Here is a 13,463-nt window from a genome sequence, read left to right as displayed (position 1 = left end):
CTCTTTCAGCAAGGGACCTGACGTATCATCTCCTCAAACAGGTCTCCTTTAAAGTGCTGCCCAATGCATGACACCAAAACGACTTGGGAGTTGGAACCAGGTATCATATCTGTTCCATTATTTGAATTTTCTTTTTCAGGTGCAATGATCAAGCGACAGCATGACCTGTATTTGGTCCTACAGTTTCATGTATGCCAGTTCAGAAAAAAATCTGCTGTGTTTTGGAACTATGGTCATTACCAGGAAGATACTTTCAGCATTTGCCAACTAGAAGTCAAGTCATGACTTGAACTATTTCCAAGTGTCATATCTGAGGAGGTAAGTACACATTAATATTTACCCCCATTGTAAATAATGCAGTTGTGCAAAATCCATTTGGCATCAGCCAAAAACGCTTCAGTGCAACCGTACATTTTCTTTTTAACATTCTGTAAAGAAAAAATAAAGAATGTATCAGGAAACAGAAATGGGCAAAAAGTGACAGCTTCTTCCTGAACACTGTTTCCTATCAGCCATACAATTAATAAAACTGACTACTTACTGTAAGACTTATGATTTTAAATATTTAAGAATCGTAAAATTCAGGGTGTCTTTTGACTGCCTTGAAACATATTAACAGTCGACATTAACTCTAAATAATGAATTATTTAGATCAGCATCTTCGACATTTAAAAAAAAAAAAGTGTTAATTCCCAGAAGCAGTGTTCCATTTGATGTCTGCAGAAAACCAAGTCCTTGATTTCTTCTACTGACACACTACCATTCTGCAGCATTTCTATTTTTCAGCTTATACAAGACCCTTATGTACTGGTCATAGTACATAAGACAGTATGTTTGATATTCTAGTCTACCCACTGGGTAAAGAAATTCGATCAGATAAAACCAGTCACACGGTTTTGTCACACTTGATATCACAGAGACATCAATCTCCACTGTAAAGACATGGAGAATAAAAGCTTGTAGCCTCTTCACCAGGTCCTAGCAGCTAGAACAAAGCTCTGCAAGGCTTCACTCTTCATTAAGCAGTGGGAAATGGAGAACTTAATGATCTCAGACTTTTAAATTATTACTAAACTGAGAATGAAAGTCCCATTATCCACCTCTGGACTGTTTATTTTTTGTTCTACACTTCAGGTCCAGTGGAGATCACAGTATTTGTTGAATGATCAGTAAAATGAGTCTGGAATGACCCCTGGATATAAACTCAAATGGTCCCAAATTAAAGGGTGAATGATCCATAAATAGATTACAAACATGATGATCAAATGCAAACTCTGGTTAATGAAGTCTCCCCACAGGATCATTCCTGGAATTAGATTAATTTATACAGGAGAAAGTCATCAGTATAAGCTTGTCTCTTTCATACTGTTTTTCCTGAGCATTTCCTCCTGGTCAAAATCAACTAGTGGACTTGTTCAGTTGGCACATCATAGTTTTTAAGCTGTAACTGACTTGGCATTTATAACAGCAACAACAAAAACAAAGGTTTTCAATCAACCTCTCTTCCCCCTCCCATCAAACACTTCAGAAATCTTGCTGACAGCAATCAAAGTCAAGGAACCTTCCTTCCTCAGCTTCACACAAACCTTCTCTAATGTACAAAGGTCCATTGGATGAAAGATGTATTCTGCATAATCTGGGTGTTGATCCAGTGAAACTGGCTTTTGAAATGGCTCTGTCTGTTAGGGGGGAAAAAAAAAAAATCACACCACTTATTAATACTGATCGACACTCTACTCATTCATTTTCTGACACTACCTCCAACCCTGATGTCAGAGAAAATTCCTTAAAGGTTATTACTTCACAAAATTTTATAATTAAGTATCAAGAAGCAAAGAGGAACAAAAAAGTCTCATTGAACTGATTTTTCGTATGGCAGAAGTAATGAATTGCAAAATTTAGGGGTTTTGTAAACTGTACTGTTATTATTTACAGTAAAGAGTTTTTTTCATATAATATCAGATGAGGCTCCACAGATTTTATCAGAATAAAGGCACTAAATTTCTGCTTCACTAGATTCACAAACACCTCTTTTTCAGAATAGAACAGAATCACAACTTTCAAAAAAATGGTGGCTTAGTAATAAAAATACATTCATATTTTTATCACTGGGACTCTGCATTGTATCTGCTAATGTGGAGGGACTACAATTCTTGGAACACAACAAACTACGATTTAAAGTACATGGGTACCAAAACAACAGGTTATTAGTAAAATGCCTGAAGGGCAAAATATCTCAACAGCATTCATTAAATATTAGTTTTCCTACCACAATTTCAAAACACTTTGTGAATGCAATACAGACGCTGATGCTTCACTGCTGAAAAGCTGCTCTTAAAGGATTGTATTTACCACTCCAGAGTAAAAGAAATTCAAGAGCCAAAATCTGAAATCTGTCAGTACTTAAGAGTAACCTTTCCAGAAATTGCCACTATGGTTTTGCTAGAATATTTATCATAGAGAGATCAGAATTGCAGAGATCCCATGATTCTGCACGTCTGGTTTTCCCAATGTATTTTCCTACAACACTGCGGGCAGAGACACTCTCCTGGCTCCTCTAACTCACATACAGGAACAAGAAGGCACCAGAAGTTAAGACAAGGCTTGTTAATTCATTACATCTCACTTTGATTTACTGTTATCTTCACACATGTGAAACCCAGACAAAGCCTGCATGGTAAGCTAATCTGTCTGCACTAGGCAGGTGGCACAGCACAGAAGCTGTCACATACAATCTGATAAAATAAACAAGGTTCATAATCCAGAGAGGGAAGTAAAACTCAGGATTATGACAAACATGATCCAAGCACTAAAAAAACAAAACAAAACAAACAAACAACAAACCCAAACTTCTTACCCCTGGCTGTTTCATTTTCTGTAGTGCAAACTTCAGTAAATATGATAGCTGTTCAATGGTGAGCATTGTCATAGCTTTACTCTGTGTTTCTATGCATTCTGCAACTGTGATTTTCTGAAAGTTAAAATTAAAAAATATTTTGTCACCATACATTTCTAGGTAAATTCTTCTCCATTAAAACATTCTAGCATTCAGATGGAAAACAATAACTTATAAGAAACAAAACACTTCTGATGATGCAGTTGTAAGTACTTCAGATGATTGCTTTACCTGGGGTTTGTTCCAGGTAGGTCAATTAAAAAATTGAAAAAGGCAAAAAAAAAAAAAAGGCAGGGGAGACCAGAAAATGACTCATCATCTTCAAGATTGTGTTAAGTGAATGTATGAATACATAAAATTCCCAAATAGAATGCAGCTTGACAGCAGTGTGAACGAGTGAGAGGTTACTTGGGCTCTAATACAATAAGCGGTTAAATAAAAAAACATGTGATAAACCAATTTGCTTTCAATAAAGATACTCTGATGCTAAGTATTCCTTCCCCAGGCATCATTAGAGAGGAATGATTTAATTCTTCCTAAGCCATGTGGAAAAAAAAGTAATAAAATACCCACTTGTTTACGTAGACCCTACAGTGCAATTTTTTTCTGCACTGCTCAGAGCTGATCAGCCCACTAGAAGCAGTACAAGTTAAAATAGTCAAAACTGCAGAATTAGAGGTGTCTGATGAAGAGATGACTCTTTTAAACAGTGCCTTCTCTAGAGACAGAAACACAAAGGAAGTTGCAGACTCATGGTAAGAAGGTACACACAGAATTGCTGAAGTAGCAATGGACGCCTCCTCTTCTGTACAAATTTTTCTGGTACCTTTACCAAGAGGTAAAATAGGAATAAACCAGAAACATTTCAGAATACAAACCAGCTGCTTGCATCTCACAAACAAGAAAGAAATCCACTCCGTATATCAAACTAACCTCACATTCTGGGCAAAACCAATCCCCCTCTGGTTCCGCTGTCAGTTTCAGACACTTAGCGTGATAAACACGAGGACAGAGTTCACAGCAGAGGACTTGGCCTTCCCGATGACAAACCCAGCAATAGAAATCATTCCGTCCATCCTGTGGTACAACATCAACAGGGTCTGTGGTGAGTGGCTGCTTCATATAGTAAAACGGACCATGTCTTAGTTCTGACTGAAATGTAGGCAAGAAAAACAGGTTTGGTTTCAAAACAAATTTGCATTTTTTCAAATAATAATATTCATAATATATAAGCAAACAGCAGTTTACAGAGTTTGATTAATATTTATGCAAGCACAGTATCTTATTCATTGCAAACAAAATCATTCATAACAAAGTTTACTTCTTATTCAGAAGGCAAATGGCAGTTTGCACTCAAGACTGGAAATAAATGTTTGTGGCAAGTGCATTGAGTGCAAGACATGCAATCCAACACAAGCCAGCAAACACTCTTCTTCAAGAAAGAAGTATTGCTCTAGAAGCTATTAGGTCATCTAAAATCAGAATTCCACGGGGCTGTGCAAGCTAAATACTGAGGTATTTAGTGGTGGCTAACCCTGGGACAACTGAGGAAGTTAGTCCTGAAACATGAACACCATGCAAATCTGTCCTAAGCTGCAGCAGTTCACAACTCTGCACAATGAAGCAAGCAAGAGCCGATTCTGAGTATGAAGGCAGACTAGAGTAGGATGGCAAGGGAGCAAATTCACATCCTGAACAGCCACCGCTGCTACAGGAGCAGGCATGGTGGGAGAGATTTAGACAACCATTTAAATGCATATCAGAATTTAAAACTCACAGTCTCCAGTGGTTTCCCTGCACTAGAAAACATTGTTAACTTTGCAAACTGCGTGAGCTGGTCTTTCCCCTGAGTCACAGCTCAAAGATGACACAGCTGGTGCCAAAACACAAGAAGCAAAGAGCCTGAGATGGCTACAATGGGTCCCAAGGTACCTAAAGTTTGTTAGATCAACTTTGGAAAACTACATTCTATGTATTAACAACAAGGAAACAGAAGCTTTTCTGTTGGTATTAGTTATAGGTATGGTTTGCTGAAGAAGGCATGGAGGGAAACAGTTTTACACAGTTCACTGTGATATTTTTGTTTGATGTAAACCCATCTACTCATGACATTGCTTGTAACCATCCAAACAGCTGTAGTTTGCAGAACCATTTTGCTTGCTTCTCAGGTAATTTTGCGTGTATCCTGCACCATTCACACCTCTGCAAGTTCTTAGACCCTTAAGCTCTCACATGCCCATGTGACTCATAGAACAGTGCAACCATATTGCATGTTCCATACCTTTGCAGCATCCTGTACAAAATTAGTCACACAGAGCATAAATTAGCAACACCAGAAACCACCGGCATGCCAGCTTGGACTGTGACTTTTCTAGATTTCTAAAGTTACAAAGGACAAAGTCTAATTACTTGCATGAATAGAGGACCTTCAAGGTTAAATTAGATTATGCAGAAGGGACAACCCAGCTGAAGATGACATGTCAAAAGATACACCAGAACAGGTATCATCTGCAATTATCTAACACTGTATAATATTTCAGGCAAAGAGAGGATGTTATGCAAAAACATTCCCAAAGCATTCTGCTCCCTAAAATTTCACGATTCTCAATCAGTTTCAGTGGTTTTCACTTTCTGTTCTACAGACAATACAGCTGCTAAAACAATACTTTGTTCCCACCACAGAAAATGGGCAAAGTGTTACTTTCTGTACTTTCTCTGTATATATATTTAATCATATCACGTAAAAAGACTTTCAAAAGGAAGGTTCTACAAGATCTTGGGGAATAAGAAGGACAACATAAGGCTTTAACCACATTTCAAATCTATTACTACTACAATTATTCAACAGATACAGAGGCATATGGAAACCCAGAGTGGAGATGGGAAAGGTACAATTTACAGTGAAGAAATAGGGTCTGTCTGCAGCCATATGGGCCACAGCTGAGAGACCAAAACCTCAGAAGTGCATACATGGAGATGCAACTATGGGGCATTTCCTCAACTGCAGATAAAGGAAATTACCAAAAGAATTTTTTACATATACTGACTTCAAAGTGTGTATAAGTAGTATATCCACTTTGACTTCCTAAGAATCAAAGACACTGCTCTAAAAAAAAAGAAAATGAACGCTGTGAAAATGAAAAAAAAAAAAAGAAACGCAGTTGTATTCCACACAAATCACTTCGTAACATCCAAAATTAAAAATTAGCTAAAGCATGAGAAGAATTAATTTGCTATTCAAGGATGATAAAAAAAGGTTTGAGACTCAAAGACGACCCAAACAACAAAACTAAAGTACCGAAAATGAATTATGCTAGTGCATCAGAGGACATTTGAACTTCTGATCAGAGTAAAACGTTTTAAGAGCTTAGATATTAACAGTTATGAAAGAAAAGCTTTGTTTTCTCAACAGTTTCACATCTAGCTGATTCAAACTCAAATTGATGGTTAAAGTGATTAAGATGTGTAGTATGACACAGAAGACTGAAGAAAAAAGCCAACAGTATGGTAGTGCTGGTTTGGGGAGAAAAAGATAACTATTTGTATTCAGTTTAGGTTAATATTGAAGCTAGTACTAAAACAAGCTGACAAATTCAATTACATTATAACTGACCAACTAAGAGTCTTAAGTTCCTGATTTTTAACCTGTCAGCTACATTCTGCAATTTCATAATTCTTTGCTTGCATTTCAACACTTTAAATACCTGTTGGCATCATTCTGAAAATCTGTTACTGCATCCACAACATGCAATATGAAGCTTCATGCAACTATAACTTTACTAACCATTTCTTGAAATACTCAAAATATTGCACTTCATAATGTAGAATATCAAGTTAGAGTTTTCCAGTGATGTTGTCATACCTCAAAATGGATTTATTAGCCAATCAGAACCACAGCTACCAGGTACAATATACCTGAAACTTAACCTGAGAGCAAAGCAAGTAACTCTATGCTTAGCTCACATCTGTTCAGCAGTAAAAAAAAAAAACCTTTAACTCCTGCTACCACACAGAGTAGAGTTTTGTACCTACTTTAGAAACAATAACCTTCAGCCATGCCCATTTCAAATTTGACACACAAGACAATATTAAATTAAAAACAATTTGTAAAAGCCAAACAAAACAGATTATATTTTCTTGCTAATTTGTAATAAATGCAGTGAAATAAGCAAGTCTGATTGCTTTTCTTCTTTATATATACAACTTTATTCTATCCTGTAATATTTCAAGTCTGAGATACCTGGAAAACAGAAAAGGATTTACTGAGGGGCATGTATCAGGTTCAACAATTGGAATTATGTTTTCACATGTATTTTTAAATGCATGGATAAAAAGTAGAGATGAATACCCTAAGATTCAATTCCACTGTTTGTAATCTCTACGCTGCACAGTTATAAGCTCAGACTTCACTGGGACAACATGTCCCAAGCAAAGGTCCAGGATGTAGACAAGTTTATACAGCCTGAAGGGAAGCTCAGTAAAAGCCAAACTGACCACATTAAAACTAGTGCAAGAATGCCCTACACATGCTATTACTACATCTCCCAATTATCTTTAAATAAAATACACTTGACCATGTAAAACCGTTCTCTTGCAAGGCCTCATTCATTCATAGTCCTAGTTCTAGGACAACTGCAGTGATCAGCAATTTCATTTTCCTTCCTAACTAGTGCAATTGTACAAGGATAATATTTTATGTGGATGCTGTTACACCAGGAAGAAGTGCTCTAAACCCTCAGAACTTAATCCTGTGTTTGTACAATCCTGGCAAATATACTGACACACAAAAGCACTGTGAAAAAAGCACAAGCACATCATTATTAAATTAGATGAGAAATAATTTCAGTGAGGCTAAATAAAAACTGCTTTCATGTGACCTCCAAGACAATGCAGGTGTTTTACAGCGTTTGTTATTCAATATAATTCATGTAACTCTTTCACTGGCATCATACAATGAATCAGAAACTGTCGAAGTCTTCTGGAGTCAAGTCCTTAGAACTACTACAACAAATGGTATAAGTTCAGTATGCAGCAGACACTGAAAATAAGGTTTCAAGCATGAAGACTGAGAAGGTACTGTTAGTGTGACCCTTAAATTTAACTAATTTGGTAGGAGTGCACACTGCCCAGCAATTTAAAGGAAGAGGAGGGAATCTACAGAGTACCAAGGAAGGAGCTGGACTTCTGTTAATAATTAGCAGTAGGACTAAAAGGAGATGAAGGACTTCCACTGACATGATGAGATCTTTCTTAATCTAGGTTATCACGCCACTGAACATTTCCTTTTAATGGTTTTAATCAATAACATCTACTATTATTGTTGTTATTGCTATTACATTTCTTCATAATCATTTTGTTCAAAATTACAATTATTGGTTATACATCTTATTAGCTATATGAAATAAAAAAATCAGGACACAGGTGGCCTCTTATACAGATTTAATAGAAAACCAAAAGAGCTTCCAAATCTAACTTATAATGCCAACTCCCACACCTGCTGCATTCAAAAATTAATATCTGGTTCTTCGGAGTACAAAAATTGAGCTTCCTAAATAGAGAAGAGCTCCTGATCAGCTGTCTCCACATTCTTCATAGTTTTGTACTCTAGCATAAGAAGACCATGATTTCTCTTACCTGCTCTTTATTATTACTGTTCAATAGACCAGGTTTCTTTTTCTTTTTTATAGGACTTGTTGATGCATCTTGTGGTGAGTGGCCATTAGAGGAATGTGGAGGGCTTGGGAATTTCCTTTTCTGTGCTGTGCGTTCAGCAGAGCCAGGATCTGTAACAGAAACAGTGTGGTTGGGAAGTGTGTACCGATGAACGACATTCCAGCAGGGTTATGTTCTGTCATTCACGCTCCTTCACTGAAGAGGAGAAAAATTCTCAGTTGCCTTTCACCCAGCCACTGACAAAACTGAAAGGAAGCACAGACTTACTGAACAGCACCACTGTGAAGTGAGTTCCCAATATAGCAATTTAGATGAGCTTCCCCCCCCACCTTTTCCCACAGCGTTCTGGCCATTCACCTCATCTCCTGTTTTGGTATCTTTTGAAGTATAACAGCAATTATTTCTGTAGTTTAGCAGAGTGCTATGCTAGTTTACGTCATACACTTTAGAAACAAAGGACATTAAGAGTTCCTGACAGCCTCACTCATGTCATTTAGGAACACAAGCAAGAGAAGTTAAAACATAATAGGAGGAAAGTCCAGTCCTCATAATTTAAATATACTTATTAAAATGTCAATAGAAAATATATAATTGTCCTATACTCTGAAAATAAATATGCTACCTCAAATACTTAGTCATTTGTAGTACCTGCTAAATTGGACTGTAAAAAGATACGGTTAAGGCAAGACTCCCAGTCAAGTAGTAACCTTTGACAGCAGGATAGGGAACAGAAAGTGACAGAACTTTTTGGTGTCTCTCACAGAGCTCTCACATTCAACCAAGCAAATTAGAATAGCAGCTTAAAAACTCACAGCTTTCAGGTATGACTGAAATTACTATCTCAAGTAACTAAGCTGGCAAAAGGGAGCACTTACATCTCAGCTGGTCTAACACACAGATTGTCATGGTTAAACCACAGCATCTTTTTAGTGTCAGCTCATCACACCAGCAACCTAAGTAGTGCTGGTGGCTTTGAACATGCATTTTATGAAACATGCGCAAAATTCTTTAAAAAATTAGAAGGAAATTGAGACATAAATCGTATTAGTATCTGTCACGATGATCTTCATGACAACTTCACTACTCCAATGATGCTAATTTTTTTAAATTCTGCAAAGATTTTAAATTAATTTTTTTTTCTTGGTCACTGTTTTGAGTTCATTGGACTATTCAGAAGGAATTATGTACAGCCTTAAAAGAGTTAATACACTTTTAAAAAAAAAAAAAATCACCAACCAGCTTATCAGAAATATCCTAGTTAAAGGTGAGAGCATCTGCAACTTCATTTTCCCAGAACAAAAGTTAATTGATTCTTAATGAATATGGAAGGTTCAGCTCAATCACAAAGAACTTGCTGATATTTCTCAAAAGCAAGAAGTATGCAATCAGCTCTAATAGACAATCATACCACAGTGGAACCATCTTGACAAAATACAAGTTCAACAGAGTTGGTTTAACATGTTTATTTTTTCCTTAAGCTTTTAACGCATGCAAGAAAACAGATAGGTAAAACCAGAGGTATAAGGAGTCATGTATATAGAGAAACAACTGAACTCTCCTTGAAGTCATTCCTGGATTTTCATTCCCCTTCTTACATGTGCAAATGTTTTGTGGCTGCACACTAAACAATTGAGGAATATGAAAAATGTTATTTTTTGGACAGGTTTGAGTCATTCTCTTCTAGGACACCGTTCACTGCACAGCCACACAAACACTCGTAATCCGCAACGATTCTACTGGATGGGAGCGTGTAACAGGAAGGAGAAATGCTGCTTTTGGTATTAATTTCATCTTAAAAGTTTTTTTCTGTCAAACAAGGTTTGGGCAGCTATTTGACAGAAGCCAGAGGCAATCAAAGTGCTAGTTACCACAATCTGATACCATGTCCCTCCTGAATCTGTCTTCTTCCCTTCCAGGACTCACTGGGTGACAGGCTGAGCTGTCTCAGGTTGCCAAGTCACCAAAACCTCACTGGAACACTTCACCTGAGGTCTCCAATGAAAGTCAGAGGCACCACAACAACCACCAGTAACTGGATCAACTTAACAGAGCATGCCTATTGTCAACAGATTTACATTAACCATAAAAAGGTCCACCAAAAAACACTACAAGTTTCCCAAACAGAAAAATACTGAAAATCACAGCAGGACACTATTCCACATAGGCAGTGGACAATCACCTTTCTCCCACAGATGCCTCCCAGTCAGACTTTTAACAATTTACTGAATGAGACAGTTTTGTTGAGCTATGACATTCCTTTCATGGAATGATTTTAAGGAGACTCACACACAATATGGACACTGACACTTTCTTACTAGACAGCCTGGTGCTATATGGTGACTTCTGATAGACCAAGAGCTTGGTAATGGGTCAAGGTAGCAATTAAGAAACCTATAAATAAATATTAAAAACATACAAGAAAATAGAGGGAAGATGATCTATCTCAAGTAGGGAAGAGAAATGCACCAGGAGTATTTGCCTATCCTGAGGTTTATTAACCTAAAATAGCTGCACCAGGCTAACAACACATGTAATTTCAACGGTCCCAAGAAAAATCTCTGCCACTAGTTATGTAGGCACAGCTATGTCAGCAGTGCTGCCCAGCAGAAATGTAGTATTGGCTCTCAGAGACATTTTTCTATTGAAATAAGTTATAAAATTTTGGCAAAATGCAGTTGAGCTGGTTTAAATAAACAAAAACTTTTCAGGTTTTGAGTTTTCTTTCACACTAAGAAATGTCCTTTGTTTTTTTTCAGCCCATCTAATGTGTCCGAGATCACTGTGTTACCTGACTTGGTTTCAGTCCAAATGAATCTGCCTCCCACTCCATTTAGGCCAAAATTTGGATTGATTTGGCAATACAAAGAACTGACAGGTAAGGTATGTCACCTAAATGTGTGAAAAATATAATGTCTGCCACCTCTCCTCCTGAAGCAATTACAATAATAAAAATCCTACCACAGGTACAGCTATGCCGACAGAAGCCATGGAAGAGCTTTTCAGTTTAGCTGAGTACACACAGAAGGTGGCAGAAGAACTCCTTTGGCTGACATGCTTCATACATCTATCCCGAGAGAGACGAGCCTGTACAGCTATCCTGGAAGAAACACTGCAGCATAAGTCTCAGCTAAACCCAAACCTGTAAATTAACCAAAATGATTAAACCTAAACCAAAACCCAGCTCTGAATTCTGCTTTTTTCACTAAAGTAGAATGGAGCTTATAGAGAATGGGAACTGTTTGCATTCAGAGTGATTAGCAACACCAGCATCATACTGTGTCTTTTCTCATCTTCCCATCACAACACAGCTCAGAATTGCATGTAAAATATGTTTGTTTATTGCAGTTTCCAGTTCTCAACAGAGACTTTCCATACATTCCTGAAGGCAGCCATAAGTAAACTACTTTTAGGGTGAAGTCCTGACTGTGCCTTAATCCTTGTTTTCCCAATACAGAGAAATCTGCAGAATTGTGTCGCTCTACAGCAAACATCCTCACAGTACCTGCAAAGATCTGAGCCTGAGATTCTCTTCAACAAATAAAGCCCTCACTGTATCTCATTGGATAGAATCTGGCCTTTATTCACAGACTGTAGATACGCAGGCACAGCTTAAACCAGAAAAGAAACAGGAGAATATAGCTTTCTGGCTCCCACTTCTTACTCCCAGGCACAAAACTGCCATCAGTGAGGCACACCAGTTTCCTTCCAGCTCTTCAGCCTCAGATGGCAAGGATTACAAAGAAGTTCAAAAAAGAAAATCAGCTGTAAAGTTCTTCATCATTGGTCTGCCCTCGTAATATGATGCTTCTCACTTTTAAATGCTGCTCTTTCCTAAACTGACTGATTCAGGGTCAGGAAAAGGGTTAAACTGTAATTAGCTAAACTAGAATTGAATTACAATTCAGTCACAGCCAAATGCAAACTACACTTCAACAGAAAAGGTACTGATTTGATACCAAATAAATCAAGTGATCACACAGACATACATGCTCAGTTAACTTATTTCAAAAACTACTTAAACTAGTGTAATTTTATTCTGTGGTTCAAGGCTAAGCATACTAGGGATTTTCAAAACCTCTGGTGACTCACAAACAACACACAAAAGTGACCTGAAATATACTTTTTGTTGTTTTTTTGTTTGTTTGTTTTTTTCAAACTGGCAAGTTAATTAAATGCACAGAGATATTCTTGAGATATTATAAGATGTAACTAAAATAATTAAGGAATAGACAGGAAAAGAGCAATGCACAGGCATTTTTCTCCAGATTTAGCTGTCCTGTTGGAACAGGACAAAAATGTCTTTAGCTATCTCTATATGTTGCCACTTTACCAATCTGTGAGGGACCTAATAATATGAAAAAATCTTTTAATTCAAGTAAAATAACAATGGTAGTACCTACTTAAACTGTTCGAGTTTAGTTTCCAGTTCTAACTAGGATTAAAAAATGCTCAAGTTGCATTTTTTGTGAATTTCTTTCAACAGCCATGCCCTGTTTACTGCACACTGCCTCTGCTTCCTCCTTTGCTCCTCTATCTGTGTTAGTGGAGTTTGTGTAGCTGAGCTGTGAAGCAGATCAAGAAATTTATCCCTGCTAAAATAACGTCAGGAGGAAAACCTGATTTTTAACCTGGATCCCTGCCCCAATGTAATTTATCTTAATATATATTATTTCAGTGAAGTGAAACAAATCCAAGAGGAAAGAACAAAAAAGACCGCATTTAAACTATGAGGTAACTTCGTGACTAGGAGAATTACTTAGGAGGTGGAACCAAGTTTCTGCTGCAAAAAGTAACAGCAAGAATTTGTGTAATCTATTTCAAGCAAATATTTTTTAAAAGAGGTTTAATGAGCAAGAATGGTATCACTTTGGAGAGTGTCTCATCATGCCAGTTT

At 37.2% G+C, this 13,463-nt stretch overlaps 1 protein-coding gene across 1 annotated transcript in view; it reads right to left on the bottom strand.

Moving 5' to 3' along the window:
• Nucleotides 1-10,352, bottom strand: part of ZMYND8 (zinc finger, MYND-type containing 8) — a gene marked incomplete at its 5' end in the record, with an annotated part of 32,375 nt that extends 22,023 nt beyond the window's left edge. The window contains 6 exons of the mRNA XM_008946387.1: nucleotides 341-428; nucleotides 1,587-1,679; nucleotides 2,858-2,971; nucleotides 3,830-4,048; nucleotides 8,531-8,681; nucleotides 10,339-10,352. Of these exons, the coding sequence (XP_008944635.1) occupies nucleotides 341-428; nucleotides 1,587-1,679; nucleotides 2,858-2,971; nucleotides 3,830-4,048; nucleotides 8,531-8,681; nucleotides 10,339-10,352 (679 nt within the window). The remainder of the gene's footprint in view (nucleotides 1-340; nucleotides 429-1,586; nucleotides 1,680-2,857; nucleotides 2,972-3,829; nucleotides 4,049-8,530; nucleotides 8,682-10,338) is intronic.
• Nucleotides 10,353-13,463: the final 3,111 nt, after the last annotated feature.

Source organism: Merops nubicus, unplaced genomic scaffold (assembly GCF_000691845.1).
Source record: "Merops nubicus isolate BGI_N331 unplaced genomic scaffold, ASM69184v1 scaffold7448, whole genome shotgun sequence".
Lineage (NCBI taxonomy): Eukaryota > Metazoa > Chordata > Aves > Coraciiformes > Meropidae > Merops > Merops nubicus.
This window is presented reverse-complemented; position numbering and strand designations above follow the sequence as displayed.